This window comes from Prunus persica, chromosome G4 (genome assembly GCF_000346465.2).
Source record: "Prunus persica cultivar Lovell chromosome G4, Prunus_persica_NCBIv2, whole genome shotgun sequence".
NCBI classification, from domain to species: Eukaryota; Viridiplantae; Streptophyta; class Magnoliopsida; order Rosales; family Rosaceae; genus Prunus; species Prunus persica.
The window spans coordinates 3,655,104-3,679,111 of NC_034012.1; the positions used below are offsets into that span (position 1 = coordinate 3,655,104).

General features: G+C 38.2%; 5 protein-coding genes across 12 annotated transcripts; 3 read left to right on the forward strand and 2 right to left on the reverse strand.

Annotated features, from left to right (window-relative positions):
* LOC18779773 lies at positions 1,179 to 8,226 on the forward strand. Of its 2 annotated transcripts, none has more exons than XM_020562917.1 (10): positions 1,179 to 1,669; positions 2,403 to 2,446; positions 2,837 to 2,951; positions 3,068 to 3,185; positions 3,693 to 4,342; positions 4,760 to 5,027; positions 5,106 to 5,382; positions 6,025 to 6,186; positions 6,982 to 7,443; positions 7,595 to 8,183. In XM_020562917.1, exons 1-10 carry the CDS (start codon positions 1,474 to 1,476, stop codon positions 7,883 to 7,885), a joined length of 2,583 nt encoding a protein of 860 aa, XP_020418506.1. In that variant the 5' UTR covers positions 1,179 to 1,473; the 3' UTR covers positions 7,886 to 8,183. The 2 variants fall into 2 exon arrangements, with proteins under 2 accessions (XP_020418506.1, XP_007214618.1); XM_007214556.2 differs by having other exon boundaries at positions 1,195 to 1,669; positions 6,028 to 6,186; positions 7,595 to 8,226.
* LOC18779071 lies at positions 10,286 to 15,032 on the forward strand. Of its 6 annotated transcripts, none has more exons than XM_020562151.1 (8): positions 10,286 to 10,624; positions 11,144 to 12,106; positions 12,627 to 12,815; positions 12,939 to 13,030; positions 13,360 to 13,419; positions 13,518 to 13,587; positions 14,233 to 14,436; positions 14,557 to 15,032. In XM_020562151.1, exons 2-8 carry the CDS (start codon positions 11,450 to 11,452, stop codon positions 14,941 to 14,943), a joined length of 1,659 nt encoding a protein of 552 aa, XP_020417740.1. In that variant the 5' UTR covers positions 10,286 to 10,624; positions 11,144 to 11,449; the 3' UTR covers positions 14,944 to 15,032. The 6 variants fall into 6 exon arrangements, with proteins under 6 accessions (XP_020417740.1, XP_020417742.1, XP_020417739.1 ...); XM_020562153.1 differs by having other exon boundaries at positions 11,308 to 12,106; XM_020562150.1 differs by lacking the exon at positions 10,286 to 10,624 and adding an exon at positions 10,634 to 10,788.
* Positions 14,883 to 17,651, reverse strand: LOC18778343 (coatomer subunit zeta-2). The gene is made up of 6 exons (XM_007212084.2): positions 17,547 to 17,651; positions 16,205 to 16,364; positions 15,930 to 16,077; positions 15,739 to 15,816; positions 15,385 to 15,469; positions 14,883 to 15,265 (listed from the first exon to the last, which is right to left on the reverse strand). The coding sequence occupies exons 1-6, from the start codon at positions 17,547 to 17,549 to the stop codon at positions 15,206 to 15,208; spliced, it is 534 nt and encodes a 177-aa protein (XP_007212146.1). The 5' UTR covers positions 17,550 to 17,651; the 3' UTR covers positions 14,883 to 15,205.
* On the forward strand, positions 17,764 to 20,015 carry LOC18778909 (putative pterin-4-alpha-carbinolamine dehydratase). Its single transcript, XM_007212087.2, has 7 exons — positions 17,764 to 17,892; positions 17,979 to 18,025; positions 18,240 to 18,337; positions 19,103 to 19,188; positions 19,264 to 19,387; positions 19,510 to 19,578; positions 19,668 to 20,015. The coding sequence occupies exons 1-7, from the start codon at positions 17,872 to 17,874 to the stop codon at positions 19,754 to 19,756; spliced, it is 534 nt and encodes a 177-aa protein (XP_007212149.1). The 5' UTR covers positions 17,764 to 17,871; the 3' UTR covers positions 19,757 to 20,015.
* On the reverse strand, positions 20,602 to 23,306 carry LOC18778911. 2 transcript variants are annotated; one of them, XM_020562155.1, is made up of 2 exons: positions 22,016 to 23,306; positions 20,602 to 20,965 (listed from the first exon to the last, which is right to left on the reverse strand). In XM_020562155.1, exon 1 carries the CDS (start codon positions 23,150 to 23,152, stop codon positions 22,031 to 22,033), a length of 1,122 nt encoding a protein of 373 aa, XP_020417744.1. In that variant the 5' UTR covers positions 23,153 to 23,306; the 3' UTR covers positions 20,602 to 20,965; positions 22,016 to 22,030. The 2 variants fall into 2 exon arrangements, with proteins under 2 accessions (XP_020417744.1, XP_007211455.1); XM_007211393.2 differs by having other exon boundaries at positions 20,602 to 20,973; positions 22,016 to 23,304.

Here is a 24,008-nt window from a genome sequence, read left to right on the forward strand (position 1 = left end):
TTTATAAAAATTTTTACTGTACGGGTGATGGCCAGCTTGATTTAGATCCGAAGTGACTATCAATCATCAATGTGAATGTTATCATAAATATTTTTCTCATTATACAATTACCGTAAATGTGTTCATGGAAGTTAATGCATGATAAGTTATCCATCTATCTATATATAAAGCAAAAAGTAGAGAATGATGAAATATACAAAATATCAGAAAATGTCTTTGGTTAATTCAAATATTAATAATTAAAATTACTAATTACATGAGGATAATATGGTTAATTCATATTTTTTTCATATTAAATAAAATTAAAATTAAAAACAAAATCAGATAATAGGTCATACTTTTACGGAATATAACTACTCATTATCTTTTTAAATTCTAAAATAATTTTTTATTTTTTTTAAAGCCTCTCACAGGAACGGAGAAGTTAATAAAAAATTATAGAACAAATAGAATGTGGGTAAGTGAAAATTATCCTATCATCCTTAAGTAGTATAAAACGGACATAATGATCATTTTACCCTATTTAGTTGACAAATAGAATATGTCTTGTTGAAGCTATTGAGGGAGATGATGTTTTAAATATTACGTACAAATTGAGAGTAAGATTTGTACGAATTATTAGTTAGCATAATTTTCTATAATTGAAACTACAAAACCAATATAATCTATGTATGCAAATTATTGATTTCAAGTTTGAACCTCCATGACACATTGGTAGAGTGTGTGTGAGAAATCCACATTCCGTCTAATTTAGATTGTCATATGTATTTAAAAAATACAATATATATCATCCAATGAAAAATTATATATATTTGTATAAATTCACATTTAAGAAGCTTTTAAAAACAATATGTCAATTATTTGCATATACTCGTGCGGAAGAGTTATTGTATTGATAAAATCCCTTGACACTAATAATAAATTGTATTATTATTTAGGATCATATTCTCTTATTATATAACTTTGCATAGTGTATTACTAAATTATTAACCAGGAAGATAAAAAAAAGAGATTATGTTTCTTCTTTTATATGAGAGAATAATATGTTTATGCTTTTTACCAATTTTGTTTTTTAGGTAACAATTTATAATATTTAAATTTGGTTTTTACAATGCACTAGGGAATAATAACAATAATTACTGGGTGTTAAGGAAAAAATAAAAAAGAACCGCAGTGGTTTTCAATATGCGAAACGGAAAATAATAAAAAAACTTGCACACTCACAGAGGAAAGAAAAAAGAAAGAGAGAAAGGGAGGGTTTTCGGTGCAAAGACAGAGAGAGAGAGAAGGAGAGAGAGATAGAGAGAGACTTTGGATATTTATCTTCATCTTCTACTTCTTCTTCTTCTGCTTGTGTTTTGTTTGTTTGGCAGCGGCGGAACCACTGAGACGAACAATAAAGCGAAAGAAAGCCGTACCGGCAGTCTCAGATCTAAGGGTTTTCTCACAGAGGGAGAGAGAGAGAGAGAAATAATGAGTGGGAGAGGCGGAGGCGTGGCCACCAATGGCAAGGGCAATACTGGACTTTCGGGTATACCGGCGGGGTCTCGGAAGATGGTGCAGAGCTTGAAAGAGATTGTCAATAACTGCACTGAGCAGGAGATCTATGCTATGCTTAAAGACTGCAACATGGACCCTAACGAAGCCGTTAATCGCCTCCTCGCCCAAGGTCTCTCTCTCTCTCTCTCTCTCTCTCTCTCTCTGTGCAAACAAAGCTTTAATCTTTTTCTTATTTTTTGTTTTCAAGTGTTGGGTTTTGTGATTTTTGGTTTTTGCTATTTTAGGGTATTGGGAAAGTTCGTACCGGACTGGGGCAAACTGTACTATTAATGTTAGTCCAGTGGGTTTTCTAAATTATAAAGGAATATATATATATATTTTTTGGGGTTGAAGGAAGTTGTTCATTTGATTTACGAAGTTTTATGCTTTCCCTATTATTTGGTATATCAATTTCCTAAAATGATTTACTCAGCCTTTTCATGTCATGTTTTTCTGAGCTATAACCCACTTTTGGGTTTTATTTATTTATTTTCTGGGTTTCCTATCTCTCTCATACAGAGTCATTCATTCATCTTGTTTGACAGAATCATACATTGGAGCTTCAGGTTTATTTGCAAGATATGAAATTTCATTGACTCCTCTCAGTTAGAAAACTGGAACACAAATGAAAGCAATGAACTCTTTAAGAATTTTGTACTCATTCAACTTTAATTATGTCTTTGAAGCATGCTACTACTGATGCTCGGTTTGCAAAATCTCAGTTGAAGATTGAGTCTTGTCTGTAATTTATCGACTCCTTATTGAGTCGTTTGAGGTCTCAGAGCATATATGAATGTGATACTACATGATATATATGTTTTTGTTGATATTTGCTTCTAATGTAAAGCTTATATCTTGTGTAGATCCTTTTCATGAAGTGAAGAGCAAACGAGAAAAGAAAAAGGAGGTTCGTTTAATGACATTTGCATGATTTGATGTTCATGTTTCATTTACCTACCATCCTTGTTGTTTTCATGGTTTGAATCCTATATTTTATAAAATGTTATGTTTCTCATTACATAATTTATTTGCAAAATGTGTGGGTGGTTTGATATCTGTTTTAGGGTTTACCTCATTTTTCTATATTTTATGTTGGCTGTATATATTCGTTATTCTACTGCTGTTTATTTGTTAAATGACCAATGTACTTAATCTTTTTTCTGTACATTGATAAGGGGTTTGCTCTGGTTTAGTTTTACGATTTTAGTCTTTGCATTCTGGTCGTGACTTGGTTCTTGTATCTTTTTTTAACCTCTCTCTCTCTCTCTCTCTCTCTCTCTCTCTCATTGTGCTTCAGAATAAGGAACCAACGGAGCCCAGGTCCCGTGGTGCTAACAGCACCTCAAATCATGGTGGTAGAGGTGGTGACCGGTATGCTGCACGTGGCGGATCAAACCACTTTAGCTCTAATGGTATGTGGCCAGCCGCAGCAATTCAAAGTCTGGATAAGGCTGTTTACATAGTTTGAAATTTCTGTGGAACATTGATCAACTTAGTCTCTCACCTATCAATTTCTTTTCCCCCTCAGAGTCTGGTTTTTTGCATGGTAAGTCTGCATACAAGAAGGAAAATGGAACACATGCTTATGCAGGTTCTGCATCTGGCATGGCAGGACATAACATGAGTCGAAGACCTACATCCTACAGGTTATAACTATTAAACCTCAAACTGATACAGTTTTTTTTTCTTTGGTGATTTGAAGAGTAGAAAATGCAACTATATTACAACTATTAAATTTGATTGTTAACCCTCTTATGTTCATTCTTGTTCTTTCGTTATCTTAACTTTAATTTTGAATTTTCGAAGAAAAAGCTTCTTATCTGTTGGGTATTTGGTTGCACTTAACTTTCACTGTTATGAGTAGCCTCATTTCTAACAAGCTTCTGTTCGATATATTTGTGCTCTTGTGGACATTGCTACTATTGCAAAATAATTTAATTAGGCCTTTTCTACGTCTCGAGTCTTGACATGTAAAACACATGTGGTTTGTTTGCATTGACATAATTATTTGTAGTCTGTAACAGTTCTTCTCTAGCTGGTATTTTTGTGTTACTTTCATAGCTCTTTGGTGGTATGCATTGCTGTTCATATTAAACTATGTGGATGATACAAACTCTATAGTATAACTCATCTATGTGTAAAACATATTGCAGTGATTCTGTGGGGACTGAAAATAAAATCTCAACAATAAGCACAGATGATGCAATATATTCATCCTCACAGCCTTCTACTGGATATCAGTCTGCATGGGTAGGGGTTCCAGGTCAAGTTTCCATGGCCGACATTGTTAAGATGGGTAGGCCACAAGCCAAGACTTCCACCACGCCAAAACCCCCTAATCACAGTGCTAACCATCATGATGTTGTGGCACCTTCTGAAGCAGCATTTCATCACAATTTGCATCCATCACAAGATCATGTTCCCAAGGTGTCAGCGACCCATACTGAGCCTGGAGCTGCTGCAAGCCAATATCTATCTCCCAATGATGAGTGGCCCTTGATTGATCCACCTTCTGTTAGCATGTCCTCTGTTTTAGGGGCACCCACAAACTCGGAGATGTATGCTGATTCATCTAACTTGCCCTTGGATATAACTAATCAACATAGAATATCCCAGCTAGATGAGGTTCAGGTGGAAGAAGATGGTTCTGTTGATGCATTTCCAAGCCATAATGGGCCTACTTCTGTGTCTGGTAGACATATACAAGAAGATAATTCAGGAGGTGCATCTGCCTTTGATAATAGCTTGTATGAGGACATAAATTCCTACCAAACGCAGAGACATGCTTTCGAGGAAAATGAAGGTAACCCCGATGCTATTTTTTTTTGGCTAGGCCTGCAATATGCCATTTATTTTCCGTTCTTTGTAATTTTATTTTTTTTCAACATTCCACTATAAAATTCGATCTAAACATCTAGTATAGATACTTTGACTTGATCTTGTAAAGTTCAAGTGGCTGTATAAGATGGTAACCAAAATCAGTGGATATCCTGGAGTGGAAAACTCAATTATAATATGTGAAGTTAGTATCTTGAATCAGGGAAAAAAAAAGCGCGACTCCACTGTGTAGGACATTGACCTGAACAGTTACTTGCTTTTCCTTGAATGATAACTATTTTTTTTTTCTTGACAAGGGAGATGCTAATTTCAACTGTCCTGTGAGTTCCAGAATGTTGAATGCTGTTTTTTTTTCTAAGAAACTGCACTTTCCTTTTCTCAGCTGACGATGAAGCATCATCAGTGGCTGCAAACCTGCAGCAACTTAATTTACAGAATGATGATAGGGGAGCACCTCCTGAAGATGATAACCCTCCTGTGGTCATCCCGAATCACCTTCAACTCCATACTCCAGATTGCTTGAACTTGAGCTTTGGCAGTTTCCGATCTGGCACTGATTCTGCTACTTCTAGCTCTCGGCCACTACAAGGCAATGTGGAAGAGACATCTGGGGCTGTAGATGATTCTGCAATTGGGCACTCAGATTCTAGGTATGTCCTTGCGATAGTATTACCCTTGACTTTATTGTTGGTTGTGTAGCATCATCTTAAGAAAAACTTTTCCTGCAGAAATCCCGAGTATTACGGAGATGAGCATCTCATAAATGCCTCCGATGGAAATTTGGTTCATAGAACTGTTGCCAGCAGTGGAGATTATGACTCTCCTTCAGCTTCACCACCGGAGGTCTTAAAACAGGAAACCCCTGAAGCTGCTCAGGGGAATCAATATATGTTTCCTTCTGCACCTGGATTTGCATATGAGAACTCCCAACAATTGAATGTGGCATTTTCTCACCCACAGACAAGCTCACAGATGCAGAATATTGCTCCCTTTTCAAGTGTGATGGTAATTCGATTAACTATGAAGTTGTGTTTCTTAATTGTTGCGTTAATAGTTTTGAGGTAATGATGCAGTCCCACATAATTGATTCTGGGCTGAGCAATACATTGTGAGTTGGTTCTGATGCAAACACCATTGGAAATAGAGATCTCACATGTTTAGAGTTTTTAGATTCACTGCATTATTAGTTTTGTAATTGTTCCTGCCTCTCTCTCTCTCTCTCTCTCTCTCTCATTTAAATTATAACATTAGCTTAAGTAACAGCTACATCACATGTAATGCTAGTGCTGGAAGTATTGTGTGTGTGTTTATTGCCAAGTGCTTTATCTTCACAAGTGGATTAAAAGTCAGGGAAGAAAAGGCTGCATGGTGGTGATGAGGATTAGGTAAGAAATGTGAAGCCAGTAATTAGAAGGATATAACAGAACTGGTAAACTTTGGAAAAATTAAATTGGGAAGATGAAAGGGGGGTATGAGGTGAACCCTATCCTTTATTTTCGGTATACTTTAGATAATGCAGTCCTGGTTGTTTTGTTCGTCTTATAGGGTTGTACTATATTTTGCATGTTCAAAACTACTATCTTATCAATCTTATGGGAGCAAGATATTCTGATGTAGTTGAATCTCACTTCCCATATCTAATTAAAGCAGGCGTATACGAATTCATTGCCCAGCACTCTGTTGGCTTCAAGTGCTCAGGCTGTAAGGGAAGATTTTCCATACTCACCCTTCCCCGTGTCACAATCCATGCCCACAAAATACAGCAATGCGGCTTCTTCTATCAGTGGTCCCACCATCTCCATGACAGAGGTGCCTTCCTTTCTATAGTGTATTGAACTTACTAATTATTCTTTCAGTATATATTTTGACTATTATAAAAACATTTTTACAATTTATTTTGTGGACGTAAGTCACTTGTGTTTGCATAAAATAAGTTAAAAGGAATGATTTTAGAATATAACATAAATGCAGATGTTTAAACATTCTTGTTAATCGAGATTCATGCTTAAATCCAAAAATTAAACTCAATGTATGCAGCATATATTAGTCAAAGTACATTAAGTTGGCTGCAATTTACTTTTTATCTGTTCTGTTCTGTGAAGGCCGTGGATTTGTTGGTGCAATCAGATGCCTTCTGCTTGTGATTGAATTAATTTGAATAAATTTAGCTTATTTTAATCAGCTAAGGCTATCTATCTTTTCTACTTTTCTGAGCGAGCGTCTAGGATCTCCTGTAAACCCCCATGATGTGGTAAAGGGTGGATGTTAGGGGGGCGACGAAGGGGGGAAAATGGAAGGCGTTTTCTGGTCCCCCCTGATACTAATTTTTTCAATGGTTTGATTTTATTACTTTCAGAATTTACTATTATGATTGCAACTTATGTATGGGAGGCATTTGCCTGTGTTTTCTGTATTTTGTGTGTATGTTCTAATCCTATGGAATACATCCTTTTTTAGAATTTTTTATTATGGACAACAAGTGCAAAGAATGAAATTGTTCATTTTTTAGTGTTTTGGGGTCAACCTATTCTCTATTTCTCTGATCATAGACACGACATTAAAGATATGAAATTTCCTTCCAATTATTTTATTTTGTATCTGCAGGCATTGAGAGCAGGTGGTATTTCTACACCTCAGCCTACTCCACAGAACCTGCCTGGTGCTAGTGTTGCGACCGGACCTGCTCTTCCACAACACCTTGCGGTGCACCCTTATTCCCAACCCACTCTTCCTCTGGGGCATTTTTCGAACATGATTGGTTATCCTTTCTTGCCTCAGAGCTACACATACATGCCATCGGCTTTCCAGCAGACTTTTGCTGGCAACAGCACATACCATCAGTCTCTGGCTGCAGTTCTCCCACAGTATAAAAATAGTGTCTCTGTTAGCAGTTTGCCTCAGTCTGCTAATATTCCGCCTGGTTATGGGTTTGGTAGCTCAACTAACATTCCTGGGGGAAATTTTCCTCTGAATCCACCATCAGCACCTACAGGCACAACAATTGGCTACGATGATGTTATAAACTCTCAGTACAAGGACAATAGCCATTTGATCTCACTTCAGCAGGTAATTTTTCACTGGTCTTGGGAAAACTCGTGAGAAGTGCTTACACACAACTACTACTCTGCACTTAGGGAAATATTGCCTATGATTGTGATGCGTCATTCTTCTTTTGAATCCTAAATGGTATTCTTATTCTTTTTTTTCTCTCCTCCAGAATGACAACTCAGGCATGTGGGTTCATGGACCTGGTTCTCGAGCAATGTCCGCTGTTCCAGCCAGCACATATTACAGCTTTCAGGGTCAGAATCAGCAGCATGCTGGGTTCCGGCAAGCTCAGCAACCTTCACAGCAATTCGCCGGAGCTCTTGGTTACCCTAACTTCTATCACTCTCAGACGGGAATGTCCCTGGAACATCAACAGCAAAGTTCCAGGGACACGTCCCTCGGTGGCTCACAAGGCCAACCCTCCAAGCAGTCTCAACAGTTATGGCAAAACACCTACTAATCTGAGTCACCTCCCTCTCCCCAGTTTTTTTTCAGGGTCTTGTAGCGAGTTTGAAAGTGGCCAACCAGAGGCATTATCGCGGTCTTAATAATCATCATGTATCATTGTTTGGTCATAAGAGACTGGCTGCTGCCCTGTGCCACGAGGTTGTATTCTAGATACTATTGCTTGGTCATGTTTAACGTAGGAACACGTGTGCTAATTTGGATTAGTGGATTTACTGCGTCCCTTTTCTTCGGTTTTCTTGTCTTTTTTGTTTTGTTTTTTTTTTCTTATAGTGGAAAGTTGTTTTTCATAACAAGTCTTGAACTTGGTTCCTTTGCATGAGTAAACCTTATACATGAACCCTTGCGAATGTGTAAAAATGTGATGATGGCAAAAGGACAACTCCATTAAAGATTCAATTTTCTTGTCGGAAACTCCATTAAAGCTTCAAAGGACCATTTTACTGAACAAAATTTCAAAGAATTAGACTTTGAATTTAATAAGAAGACAAAAAAAGAAAAAAAAATATAAAGGGGAGTGGCTACTGATGTGTCTTTACGCACAGCAGCGGATCCTTCACTGTTTAGAGAGAAGCTCGAAACAGTGATTTACATCCATCCTCTCTGTCTCTGTCAGAGATTCAGAGAGGTTCGCGATAAAGTTCGAAGCTTTAAACATTCACTCAGGAAAAAGAAGGCAGTGTCTTGAAATTGGTTTGAAGGTCACTCTACCTTCATTCTCTGGTAAGCTCCTCCTCTCACGTCTGTGTAATAAGTTGTTTTATTTATACATTCAAGAAGAAACCATTTTCTTTTCTTCAATATACCCATCTTCTAGTTAAGTTCCTTGTTCTCCCTCTAATTTTTGGCTTACAACTTTTTTGTTTTTTGGGTTACGTATACTTTTGCTTTTATTGGATGAAACACCTGCTGTACGAGGTTATTTGCATGCCTCGTGTACTAACAAAATAGACCTGGAAGTGAAACAGAGAAACTGAGAATAGAACATGTTAAGAATGTGTCCACATTGTACTTCGAGCCTGGCCAGCGCAAAACCTCCTTGTTACTTAACACGGCGGTTTGCACAGGACAGAAGCCTAAAAGTGACACATAACCTGACCGTTTTTGGTGGCTGCAGCCTCGTCCTTCCGATCATCATCGGGATATTTGGAGTGAACGTTGATGGAATACCAGCAACAAAGAGTGCACCATATGCCTTTGGAGTATTTTCAGCCATTCTCGTGGCTATAGGAGCCGTGCTAATTGCAGTTGGGTTGCTCTGTCTTGGGTTGAAAAAGCCGATCATGGAAGAGCAAGTTGAAGTTAGAAGGTTGGGCCTTCAAGAGTTGGTTAAGATGTTTCAGCATGAGGCAGAGTCTCATGCCCTGATTCGTAAGAAAGTGTCTCGGAAAAATTTACCCCACAACGGCTGGTGATGCATTCCCACGGAGTATTTATCAAAAATAACTAAAATTAGGCTCAAACTTTCATTAATATCAGTTTCTATAAATAAAAAATACAAATATAACAGAAAATCTACTTAAAAAGACACAAATACCTTAAAAATTAAAACTCACATAAACCTAAAATGTTTCAAAGTAAAATCGATTGCTTGCATCTCCGCACGAAACTCCTTCCCACCTTCTTTGACTAGCTTCTCAAATCATTTCACTGCAATGAGTTTTTTTTTCCCTAAGTTAACTCCTTTTGTAAACTCTCCCAACAACCCTTTCCCAATTCTTATTTCTGGTAGTAATGAGTGACCATGGTAGTTGGACTCTTGAGGATGGGTATTAGATTGGTGTTGATGAGAGTGTTGTTTATAGTGTTACTTGTTATGATGTTGACCTTGAAGACAGCTGTAGTGGACTCCTTAAGATCCCTTCTGATATGTTTGAGTGGTACGTTTTGTTTGGCACAAATATTACTCACACCGTAGGAAACAGCAGTCCCACAATTGCAGTCTTCCAAACAAGACCTTTATATCCACACAAATCAGCTAAAAACCCGCTTGATCAAACATAAGCAATTTATATGCCAGAAAAATGTATGAATTTTGAGATGATCAAACAAAACTTGTCAAGTCCAGTAAGAGATGATCGCCTGTGAAATATTAAATTTCTTTTTTACTTTTAGGTTTATGTGAGTTTTAGTTTTGAGGATATTTGTGTCTTGGCGTGAGTTTTTTGTTATATCTGAAATTTTGTATAAAAACGGACATTTATGAAAGTAATGATCAAATTTTGACTATTTTTGATAAAAACTCATTCTCACATGATGCAGATTATCTCATCATTTAATGAATATGTTACAATTTTTGAAGTGCAATGTTTACACCCATGGCAATTTCTTGATAACTTCATCTCGAAGATAAACTTATAAGATTAATTCCAGAAATAAACTAGGATTTCAAAATGAAATGGGCTAGATTTACTTTACAAGTGGAATACTAAATTTTAAACTCAGACTACAAGTGGGGAAAAAAACTCACTTGGGCTATATAACTTAGGTTAGACACCACAATGATCAATAGCCACAAAATCACACAAGCGCTCATAGTAAAAAAATATAAAATGAAAACAATACCAATTTAACTCGATACTTTTTTTGGACACATGTATTAAAGTTCATAAACTAAAAAAAATATTCTGGTAGGGCCTCCACTGCTGGTTGAGCTTTGAGCTTCAACTTGAAGCAAATCGCAATTCGCCACACACACACACACTCCCTCTCTGCCACCAAGGCGCCATACATGGTTAGCAGCCTTCACACGTCCTTCCTTTTTCTCATAGATTCGGAGCTTTTTCCAAATTCCTGTGCGTTAAAGTTTTCAACTTTAGACCTCTTCTCAGGGAAAAACCAAACAAAGGCATTGTCTTTATGGGAATTAATTCGAAGGGCACTCTACCTTTTTTCTTTGTTAAGCTTCTCCTCTCATTTCCTTGCAGTAATTACATTAATTGAAATCTTTGTTTAATTCATTCCAGAACCTTTAATTGACCATTTAAATTCTTCAGCATACCTTTCTTCTTATCAATAATATTGTTTTTCCTCTGATTTTTCTGGGATAACTCTCTGTCTCTCTCTCTCTCTCTCTCTCTCTCTCTCTCTCTCTCTGTGTGTCTCTGTTGGGTATATTTTTTACTTTTCTGGATTATGTTCTTATTTGTTTGTTTATACGGGTAGAGTTCAGGTTTTTCTGATTTATTTTGGTTGCTTGTTCTTGTTCTTCTTTTTTATTTATTTATTTTATTTTTACAAAATTTGATTATAGGGTCCGGATAAAACTGAGAATGCTTCCCATTGATAAAAGGAGGTGAATTCTTGAAGGTTGCAATGCGTGTAAAAATGGCGAGTTTTAAATGTTTATGAGTTGTGCTGTGTCAAGATGGGGAGTGAAACTATAGTAATGTTTTGATAATTTTCCAAACATTGCAGCATTTAGCTGTGATCAGCAACAGCTTAACCTGTCTTTTGTAAGAGACGAACAAAAGCTGCGACGCAATTCAGCCTCCTGGTTACTTTTGCTCCTTGCGGTCCTGAGACTATTAGCTGATTGTTAACTTCTATATGTGCATTGATGGAACACAACAAAAGCAGGGCTGGTGAGAACAGTTCTTCCCGTGGTTATAAGATGAAGAAACTAGATAGCCATAAGAACTGTCCTAGTAGAGATGCCATTGCTGGAAGTGATCTTTGGACAGATGGACTTATTTGCGCTTTCGAATTTATTCGAGGCCGGAAGAAATCAATTAGTTCGAAACCTGGCTCAAGAATCCTAACCAAACAACAAACAGATGGTGAGCATGAGAGGCTGCGTGTTCCGTCTATTGGATTTTCTGAGTCTTCTTCCCCAATGGAAGATAGGAACAAGTCCCCAAGTGATGACTACAGAGGTAGCCAGATTCAACATGATATTGAAAGATTTGAGGGTGGTCATTGGGTACCAATTGGGTGGTCTAGACTTTCAGAAATTGTCCAAACTGTGCAAGCTGATTCTGGTTGGGCGTGTCAGGAGTTTGCGGTGGATGATGAAGATGACTTCACTGTTGCAGATTTAGCAGCTCCCTATTGGGAGCGTCCAGCAGGGCCCATTTGGTGGTGCCATGTCTCCGCAGGTCACCCATCAGTTGATGCATGGCTCAGAAATGCCCAGTGGCTACACCCTGCCGTTAGTTTAGCCTTGAGAGATGAAAGTCGACTGATTAGTGACAGGATGAAGCACCTGCTATATGAGGTAAGTTGCATTTTAAATATCTGAAATTTCGATTTAATTGGTAGGATTGGTTTAGTAAATCCCCTTGTAATAGTAAAAAGGACCTGGGATTGAATCCCTCAACCATGAATTGGTGGCTTATTGGATGTCAGGGGAGCCACCTTCTATTGGACGCAAGAGAAAAACTGAGAATAGAATATATCATGAATGTGTTACTTAGAAACTATTGATAAGTTTTATGAACTATTAGGATCTTCTTATGTTGGAAATATGCGTTTCCAATGTGAAGGAGTATGTTCGTTATGAAAATTGGAAATGTGGAAGGTTGGTTGAAATTGTTTTAACTTAACCCTCTTTTCACCATTAGACTCTGAGTAAGACATAGACAGCTAGGAAAGTAATTGCATTGTGCTTGTGAGAGTCCTCTTACATCGAAGCTATCGTTAACCTATTGACTAAGAGTCTGCAACTATGACTTTTGGCTTTTCTGGACTCTGGATTTGTTGGTTTTTTCTTTTTATGGTTTGATACTTCTGTTCAGGTCCCAGTTAGGGTTGCTGGGGGATTGTTGTTTGAGCTCTTGGGACAGTCAGCTGGTAATCCATTTGTTGATGAGGATGATATTCCCATTGTACTTCGCTCCTGGCAAGCACAAAACTTCCTTGTAACTGTTTTGCATATAAAGGGGCATGTATCAAGTGTTAATGTGTTGGGTATCACAGAAGTTCAGGTTGTTCATGTTTGACAAAGATACTTTCAATGCCTTTGATCTTCTTACTAAGTTACACTTTATTGTGCTGTGTGACTTATTGTGGGTTTGTACTTCAATCCTTTGCTTCTCTGCCTTGGTTAGGAACTTCTTTCCACTGGCGGCTATAACGTACCTAGAACAGCGCATGAAGTCATAGCACATCTAACTTGCCGCCTTTCTCGATGGGATGATAGGTAATGTTAATATTATTTTTCTTTGATAGTGAAAATTACAGAAGCCTACCTACTCTGCAAAGTGATACATCACATATTGGTGTCAGCATGAGCATTCATCTTTTGTGCTTGAGGCTTTGATCATATAGAGATTTGATTTTATAATTATAATGATGTCTTCAACATGGGTGGTTAGTCTGTTTAGTATCTGGAAGTCCTTTCGTCTGTCTCTCATTGAAGTTCAAATTCTCTTTCATTGCCCATGTTATGACATTTATATATGCATCATACATGTTTGTCAATTTTAGTTTCTTAACTTGTGGTTTCCTTCATTGTCTTGGTTGTTACAGGTTATTCCGTAAGTCCATATTTGGGGTGGCAGATGAGGTTGAATTAAAATTTATGAACAGGTTCTTCCATATGCATACAACCATTCCTCCTAAACTTATATTTTCTCTTTAATTAGTTTCTACCTCGTTTATGACAACCTTTTTTTTTCTATGAGTAGGAGAAACCATGAAGATATGAATCTATTATTTGTAATCCTCAACCAAGAAATCAGAAAGTTATCAAGACAGGTATGCTAAATCCCTTGATAGTTAGTAAGTATTAAGACACTTCCAGTGAACCTTCAGCTGGGATATTAATTGTGTAGGGTAAATTACTCAAATGGTCCTCAAACTTATACCCGATTTACATTTTGGTCCCTCAATTAAATTATTCGTTCAAATGGTCCATCAACTCTATATTAATCGCTCCATTGATCCTACCGTTACATTATGTTAATGTTGCCGTCAAATGTAAGGGTAAAACCGTCCTATGCTCCCCAAATAGGTGATAAAGTGGTGATACATAGGTGATAAAGGGGTGATACATAGGTCAAAAGTCTTATTTACCCTCACAAATGTAGCATGTGCTGCTCACATGACTAAATTTAACAGAAAATGTAACGGTAGGATCAAAGCGCCGATTAATAAAGAGTTGGTGGACCATTTGAACGAATAATTTAGTTTATGGACCAAAATATAAATCGAGTACAAATTTGAGGACCATTTGAGTAATTTATCCTAATTGGTTATAATTTTTTTCCAAGTCATGATTTCTGTTGGGTGCCTACCAAGCTACATGTCAAATTAAGTTCTTTAAAAAGAGTTGGCTGGATTTTATCTTATTGTTTTCCTATATTTTGAAGTCGATAGGTTTGCTGAAAAATTCAAATGCAGGTTATCAGAGTGAAGTGGTCACTTCATGCAAGGGAGGAGATTGTATTCGAGCTTTTCCTACATTTGAGAGGAAATGTAGCAAGAAACTTATTAGAGCAAATAAGAAAGAGCACAAGAGAAATGATTGAGGAGCAGGAAGCTGTTCGGGGCCGCTTATTTACCATTCAGGATGTGATGCAGAGCACTGTTCGTGCATGGCTGCAGGTATGTGCTCATAAAACAAAATGGGAAATATAGAGAAATTTATAATTTCCATTTGTTATTTTAAAATGGCTTTTTATTCGTTTAATAGTCAATTCATTGTCTTCTGAATGGTTAACCCAGGATAGAAGCCTTCGAGTGACGCATAACTTGGCTGTTTTTGGTGGTGGCGGCCTCGTCCTTTCCATCATCACCGGACTATTTGGAATCAATGTCGATGGAATGCCCGGAGCACAGAACGCACCGTATGCCTTCGGTGTTTTTGCAGCCATTCTCGTCTTTCTCGGAGTGGTGCTAATTGCAGTTGGGTTGCTCTACCTTGGGTTGAAAAAACCAATCACGGAAGAGCAAGTCAAAGTTAGAAAGTTGGAGCTTCAAGAGTTAGTTGAGATGTTTCAGCATGAGGCAGAGACTCATGCCCAGGTTAGTAAAAAAGTGTCCCGGAATAATTTAACCCCAACCGCCGGCGATGCATTCCCACATGATGCAGATTATATTGTCCTTCAATGAGCATGTTACAACTGTTGAAGTACATTTTGTATAATGGAAATTTTGTATTCTTGAATAGTGGTGAATATCATCCAGAGCTGGCAAACAAATTCTCTCTTAGTTTTTCAAATTAACCAAGTTCTACAGAAGTAATCAAATTTCATAACAATGCGACATTTGAAGCTAATTTGATACTTGAAAACCAGCACGCCATGTATATTGGACAGAAAAACATAAAACTGACGTTCTCTCCTTGCTTCTCTTCTTTCATATGGTGTACAAATCATTTAAGAAGTGATCTAGCAAGATGCTCGCGTGCAGTGGCCAAAGCTTGACTAATTGTCTGCAAACAAAAGATATATACATTAACAACATAAAATATGGTGGCAGGGGGGGACTATTTAATTGTTGACTTGGTATCTTTTTGCACGTCAAGTTTAACTATCTAGTGCATTGGTATACCTGCTCGGACAATGGAGCTCCAGCATCAATGCTATGACTTGCAACCTTGCTTGCTATAACATTTGAATCGGTCTCGAGGACAATACTGCACCAAAAAGAACGAGTTGAGCCCCAAAAGTGAGATTTGCACTCATAGGCCTAGCGGCTCGGAATTGTAAAAGAAATGAGGTACAACCAGACTAAACAAAGGGTGAATACATGCAACATATCTAAAAAGATCAATATTCTCTTCAAGTAAACTGCTACCACTCTGGTTCTTATGTCATACTAGCTTATAAGAAAAAATGTAAAGGTTGGAAATTGAACTCACTGAATAACACTAAAAAACTTTATTAACGTGAAGTCTAAGCTTACCCGCCATCAACAATTTCATCAAGGCATAATAAAATGAGATCCAAATTCTCAAGTGCCTCCTTCTTGTCTACATTGCCTCTGGACAAAAGCAAGACTAAATGAACATCAAAATTTAATTTATTGAGCATAAAACATTTGATTGTACAAAAACAGAGGATAAGGTAGCAAGTTTTAAGAAGGGAGCAAAAAACCTAAGGAGAATGCCAACTGCATCGAAAAATCCCTGGAGAACTGTGGATAAAATGAGCTCATTTTCATTGTCACCCCCAGTAACAAAAAAGTGAAGGTCTTGAACAAACTTGTAGACTACAATGGTGTTCTCAAACATTGCTATCTCGGCTGTACATGAAGAAGCAACAAGTTAATATAGAAATGGTTAGCAGTTGATAGGGATTAGAATAACTGGATGACATATAACATATACAGAATATAACCTCAACAGAAAAATAATTATAGCTCAAATTACCTTCTGTCCGTGCATTTGTCTTTTGAGTTTTAGTAAATACAGCTTTCTCAAAAGATTCCTTTGCACTATTTGTTGGCCAGTCCTCTGAATAATACTTGACAGCCACACGCTTCCCTTCAGAATCGAGGAGGAGGATGTTCTTAATGGAAGGGCACGACTCCTACAAACAACAGCCATTGAAGGATAAAAAGATTGCCAAAATTTTGAATCATAATAGGATCACTACAGCGACTGATTCTAGCCCAGCCATTAAAAGGAAACAGCCCTAGCAACATCCACTTAAGGTAGATATCTTACTCAATCATGATTATCAGGGAAAACTAAATGTCTTGCCTCAAATTATATGAAAACATAATATGGTAACCGACTCTATCTAACACATCATTTTACAAAAGTTAATAGTCAATTATTTGTTCCTGCAAGCCTAAATTTACCTGAAATTTGGATTGCAGCTGTACAATAAAGAGATATTGGTCGTCAAGGTGTTCTTGTACATCTAAAATTAGCATATGAGACATAAAGTGTACCATCTTTCAGACCACACTATCCATGACAAACTTTTGGTACTACAGTAGCACATGTGCATTAACATTGTGATTGCATCATTTTGTGTGATCCACATGGAACCACATAGGATACACACATAAAACGCAGTCAAAATGACAACATTACTGAATGCGTTCTACTACAAGTTTACTGAAATCATTTCCCAGGATCATAGTTGGCTATGGTAACTCAGTTGCAAGCTCAGCAGGGTCTTATGAAGCTCGAAGGATATACCGTATATAAAACATCTTAAAAAGTCAAATGGGGATCCATTTATAACATTAAGAACATTTCTTTCGCATAAAAGAATTACCTAACAAGAACAAACAAACATAAAAAACTTGTGATGTGAAATCATTTTCCCAGGGTCATGGTTGGCTAGTGTAACTCAGTTGCAAGCTCAGTAAGTCCCTATCAAGCTCAATTAAAGTTATTATTACAAATTCAAATGGGATCCATGTTTACCATTATGACATTGATGCTTTCCTGTCATATAGCAGCACAAAATTAACAACAAACCAACGTAAAAAGCTTGTGAAAATGAGGACGCTTTATTAGTTTTAATCAGAAAGTGCATGCATATATAGCTATATTTTCAAGAATATGAATTTCAGTTGTGTTGCTGTTGTAGGATCTGCAAGATCCAGTTCTAAAGAACTTGGATCCGCCCCTAATCATTCCACTCACAGATAGATCAAGAACCTCATACCAGTGTCTAACTATAACCCTAACCCTAGCCCCTAAAATTGTTAAATCAATTGGAATTTAAGGGTGGAGAGAGTGAAAAGAAACTGACCATCTTGTTCGGAGAAGAGCGAGTCTGTGATGAAGCAGCACAAGAAGCGAAATTTTTTGTTTTTGGGACACGTTATTCAATTTTATACTTTCCCCAACCCACCACTTAAGTTTTTGTTATTTCGATAAGAACCCCGAAATTAATTTTATTTTATACTTATTCACCACACATTCTATGCTAATTCCACCTCACCCTTGTTCTCTCTCTATTTTTTACCAATCACATCCACCGCGGAAGCCTCGCGAAAAGACAAGATTTTCAGTTTCATCATCTGATATCATCACCCACCAATCAATATCCGCATCCAGAGTCTACACTACCATTCATGAGTCGGCTGTTGCAGAAGGTACCCATCAAATCAAACCCAACCCTCCTCTCTGTCTCTGTCTCTCTGCTTCTGCTACTTTGCTTACATTTTTGGGAAATTTTCAGGCGCCATTAACATCGGTGTTTCAAAGCTTGGTTGGAGCTTATGGACGGTACTTCCCTACATGCCCCTGTTTTGTTTTCCGTTAGTCATGTGATTATATATGTTGTTTGATGAAATTCTTTGTTCAAAATTGAAATAAAATAGAGCAAGTTTTATAGCTGATATGATTGATTGTTACTTTCATCTTTTCTGATTATGTAGCACTTGAATCTGCTTTTTGAGTTGTATTATTCTGTGAAGATGAAATTTTTACTTAAATACAGTTCCAATAGCCGAGTGTTTGGGATACTTCAGAACAATATGGGAGTGTCATCTTGTAGAAAATCAGTTTGTGGATTTAGAGCTCTTTGTACTGCCAAAGGTGCGTGTAGCCCTTCCACCGTTTCTGTAATTTGATAATCAAATGTAATTTCACTCGAAACTTCGATTTGTTTATGTAAACCTCTCAAATAATCTTAAAGTGCCACCATGCAGTAAACCATCCCATCCATTCACGAAATTTTCAAAATGAGCTGCATTTGCTTACTTCTCAGGATAAGAGATATGGCTTGGAAAGGCTACTTTTTCTTGTGTGCAATCCTTAATCCACATGAACAATGAACGAAAACTAAATTATCCGCAAAGTACAAACATCACGCCGATATCCAGTTTGTCTGTGATCTATTTGTTTGTCAACTTTATTGCCTTGGCCCCATTCTAAATCATTTTGTCTTGGTTCACATCTTTGAGATGTTGCTAATCACTTCGAGACCTTTACGAGCAAACTTTATAGTTTTAAGTTATTCCCGATCCTATTAGGGGTTAGGAATGCAAACATCACTCGTATTGTGGTGACTGGTAAGTACTCTTCACTTCTTGGTAGGTTCATCTTTGTTTTTGCTTTCTATCCTCCTCAATTAGCTTGTCCGATTTCCTGTAGAAGCTCTTATTCATTAAGGGGAAGGAACCTGCTTCTTGATTTGTTGGCCCTATTCACCTGTTTCCCTTTTTACCTAATATGACGGGCATTGGTTATTGACGCTATTTGTTCAGTAATATAAAAATTTGGTAATACTAGTGTTGTCATAGCTGGATTCTAAGGGAAATTTTATTCTTCTTATGTGGCACTGTTTTCTGGCTGCATCAGATTTGTCAATAAAGAAGTGTGTCCCGTGCAACTCAAAGGATCTGCAACCCATGACTGAACAAGCAGCAAGTGATTTAATCACAAAGGTTTCTGACTAAATGAATATACACACAAACAAACACATGTACACTTCTCTTTTAAAGCTAATATATTTGGTTTAGGTGGATGGATGGAATTTGGTGAGTGAAGGTGATGCATTGAGACTGAAAAAGTCATGGAAAGTTAAGACCTTCACAAAAGGACTGGAATTGTTTAAGCTCATAGCTGATGTTGCAGAAGCAGAAGGTATTTGAAGCCTGTTTTGTTTTCTGATGCATAGCAGTCTGCATGTATGAATATTTCATTTGAATTTGAGTAAGGTGGAATGTCTCTAATGTAGATGAGCAACAATAATGTTTATGTTGCAGGTCATCATCCAGACCTTCATCTTGTTGGATGGAACAATGTAACAGTAGAGATATGGACGCATGCAGTCGGTAAGGACTTGCCATTACCAAGAACCAATTTGTTTGTATAGTTTACTGCACGTTGAGGATGAGTTTTTGACATGAAATGCATTGTGCAGGCGGATTGACTGAGAACGACTTCATTCTTGCTGCTAAGATCAATGCACTCAACATGCAACATCTGTTGAGGCGGAATGCTACCAATTGAGCTGCGGGAATCGGGTGATATGATGCTGTGGGAAAACATGCTTTTGGCCTTTTTCTTGGCATCTTTGCCGTGAAATGAAGCATCTTAGGAAATCTTAGTTCAATGTTTTTTTTTTCCTGTCGAGTGTGCCTGAAGCCAATTACCGAGGCTTTTTTTTTTTGTTTTTTTTTTTTTCTACTTTTTCGCTTTTTAGTTTTGTTAATAAATCAAATTTCATTCCAAGAGTAAAATGTTGGCTCAAACTTGGGCCTGCCGGGCCCGACGTATCTTCCTAAGCGCCAGTTTTGCATTGGCACATAAGCAAATGACCCAGAGTGAATTTTGCTATAAGTAGTTTACCAATTAGAATTGTAGAACTGCAATCCACAATTTTCCACCCAAAAAGAAATCCACAATTTCACCTCTTTTATATCTCATAAATTATTGATTTAATTGTTAATAACAATTATAACCTGGTACACTAATATATAAAAAGTTATAATAAGGGGGACATGAGCTTAGCCAAGTTGGTTATGGCGGATGTGCTCCTCATTTTGCACCCGAATTTGAATCCCCATTTCTATAATTGAGATTAGTTTAGAGTAGGATATCGTTTGTATTAAAAAAAAAAAAATCATAATAATGAACAAAGTCTTAGTTTATAATATTTCTCTACAATTGGCAGAGCTTATGAGACGAGATCTAGAAACCTCGTCATGGGATTGGCATGTAGACAGCTAGAAAGTTTTACCCACTTCCCTTGCTTTCTTTCCCTTTTTTTCCCTATCCTTTTATCCATGGAATCCACTTCCATGCTTTTGCAACACTTTCAGCCACTTCGTGCATAAATATAGTCCATACAAGTGTTAGCCTACCAAAAAGCATAATCGCTCTGCGGATTTATTTCTAAAGAATTAATTGGAACAAACCTTACAATCAGTCAAGAGCCCCACAAAAAGCCATTAATATGTTTCATTTTCAGCTTTTTTTCCCTTGGGGAGGGGACCCTTTGTGAATTTACATCCGGCCTAATGTCCCCATACAAGTCTTGGTACATTTGACAATTGTTTACCTCATTAACAAGCAGCTAAGAGCACAACTCACTTCGGATCTGAGAATGTAAATATACTGCTTCATGGCTCAATGACCAAGGACCCCCATCTTCCAATGGGGAGGTAATTGTGCATAACGGTTTCTTATCAGCTGAAGAGCAAAGATTGACAGCAATACCTGCAAGCCTAGCACCAAACCCCGTCTCAAACTAGTCAGATTTGAAGTTACAGTTAGCAGTATTACAATAGTATCAGTTGATGTTTTCCTTTGAAAAGCAAAATAAAAATAAAAACCATAATTTTGAATCGCCATGCGCGGATATGGGGATTATCCAATGCCACCATTTCCAAGCAATTCGGAAAATGAATGAGTATGTAACATCTAGGATTTAAAAACTGCCACTTACAATGCTACATTACACCATGGTAAATTCTAGCAAACACAACTTCATTTCCTGCAAATTCTACTCTCAAGTAGCAACAGTACATTTTTCCATCCTATAATAGTGCAAGGTTCAGAAGAGTCTAGGATACACAATCAAATTGATGCATTTTCTACCACCTTTTTGTTACTGTTGCTCCGCTGAAGGTTTGTCTGATCAAATCAATGCATGTGAACTGAATGTTTCATCTCTTTAGAATTCCTTAGAACTTAGAAAGGTCTGCTAGCAAAGAACAGAGCATAAAACTCAATTGATTTTTTTTATTTGATTCACTAGTTGCCCTTAGAAGAGAAGTTCTTCCTAAAATACCCTCTTCTGAGGAAAAACAACTACATACCGGCAATTGAAACACCGATGTTACGAGATACTCGGTGTTCACAAGTTTATTAGTCTATTCCTATTCAAGTGGCATACCAGAAGTGTTACCAAGGGCCACCTTAACTAGTTTGTGCACCTCATATGCCATCTTCCTCCTAGAAAGCCTGGTTATTCGACTATTACGATAGCCTAGGACTAATGTGACTCGCTATCTCCTAGAACTTAGTCCAACAAAGACATGAATGCCCACATTAGATCAAGCAACATTACGCACAAAACTTCACCCACAACTATTCAAGTAATGTGATCCTCGATCTAGTTAATTCAAGTATAATCATATTCAGCTGACATTATAGCGACAAAGAACAAATGATGGATCCAACTAATTACACTAATCAACTTCTGCAACAAATTGCAGATTCAAGACACAAACTCAAAGCTGCCTAAAAATATAAACCACATAGTACCTTAAATCTTCAACCTCATTTTGAGACAGGCTTTTGGAGAAGAGCAGACAAGTAAACCTCTCCATTCTTCAACCCACCCGAATCGTTCTTGCTCGCCGTCGCCCACTTCACCTTCCTGTACCCCAATTTCCCAAACAACGGTCCAAAAACCTTATCAAGATCCGCCTCTTTGCTGAAAAAATGGTCCAGCCACAAGTACCCTCCTCCCCTCAACACTCTATCCGCATCAAACAGCAGAAACTCCAACGCCGTCACCGGTATCCACCGGTTCACGGCGTGCCCGCACCTCACCAGATCCACCACCCCATCGAACACCGGCAGCCGCTGCTGCAGCGGCGCGTGAATCGGCACCAGCCCCCTCAGCGCCACCGCCTCATTGTTGGGGATCCCGAGGTTCATGGTCGTGGTGACAATGGTGACATTGTAGAGCTTCATCCTCGCTGCGAAGGACCCGGTTCCGCCGCCGATGTCGACGCCGAGCCGGAGGACCGAGTTGGCCGCCTTGGCGATTTGGAAGAGCTGAGGGATGGGGAGGTCGAGCTCGGACTTGTAAGTCATGAAATTGACCACTTCGTGAGGCGGGTCGAAGCCCAAATTGAGGTTCTGGCGGTTGAGGCAGCTGAAGCTTTTGCATGAATACTTGGTCCACAAGACATTGGCGTCTGGAAGCGAAGAAGGAAATGGGTTCTGAGGGAGAGAAGAAGTCGATTTTGGGGGGGTTTTGGTGAAGCAGCGGCGGCGAGGAAGAGGGTGGCAGCCGCGCAGAATGAGTGACTCGGCGAGGTCCGAGTCAAGAGGGCAGAGAGAGAAGGGGGTGTAGGACATGTACTTGTGGAGGAGTTCAGGGTGGTTGTGGCAGGAGGAGGCTATGGGGGAGAGCTGAGAGTAGAGGAGGAGATCTGAGGGGATGGTGGGTTTGGCTGCTTTGGTGGTGGCCGGTGGAGATGGGTGGTGGCGCGTGAGGTGATTGATGGTGGCGCGGATGGTGTGGAGCTGGTGGAGGAGGTGGTCGGGGACTGGCTGTGGAGCTGCGGATTTGGGGGTTTGGATAGTGGAGGAGAGATGGTAGAGTGAGAGTATGTTGGTGGCCACCATAGCCATCAAGAGCAGTAGGTTCAGGCCCATTGTGAAACCCATTTGCTTCACTCTCACTCTCTCTTCTCTCTCTATATTTCTGGCTTTTTCTTTTGGGGAATTGCAAATTTTTGAGATTTTGGTTTTGAGCTTCTTCTTGAATCTAATGTCTCGGTGCAGTGACCGTTTGACTTACCAGTGAAGTAAGTGAGTGGCTTTGTCAGCTCTCTCAGCAGCAGCAGAGTATGGGGCCTGCTTGTGTGTGAACAAGGGTACGGATTTGAGATTTTGATATATGATTTTGTCCGTTCGATTAGGACAACTTATGTGGGTTTCCAGATGAGGCAGGTTGATGTAGATTTTGGAGTGGTGGAATCCAATGGCTGAAAACTGAAAAAAGAGTTGCATGGGTTGGCAATCAGGACTTTGAATTTATTTTATTTCCTCTTTTGTCATTTTGTTTTCCTCTTTTATTTGCAGCCCCTGTGGGTTTATAGGAAATTAAATGATTAAAATTACAAATAAAATAAAATTGAATATGGGACTGGGGGCACGTTGGACTTTTTGGACTGACTTGCATTTCATGCAGATTTTTATATTGCTGTTATCAGAGCAGAGGATTAAGAAAATATTACCATGTTTTTAGGGACTGCTTGTCCTCAGTGACCTTAGCCAAACCCAATTAATGCAGACACTGTATATAGTTCAACCCAAAGACTTTGCCTCACTTGCTTTTCCTTTTTAACAATTAGATTCATTTTTACTATATTTAGCAGGACCATTAACCTTGAAAATATGTAATTCAATATAAAATAGTTCATCACATTCACATTGATAAAAAAAAAAGAATTAAAAAAAAAAGAGGAGTTTGTTGTAGCTTAAGTGGTAAATAATATTTATCAAACACTCGAGTTTTTAG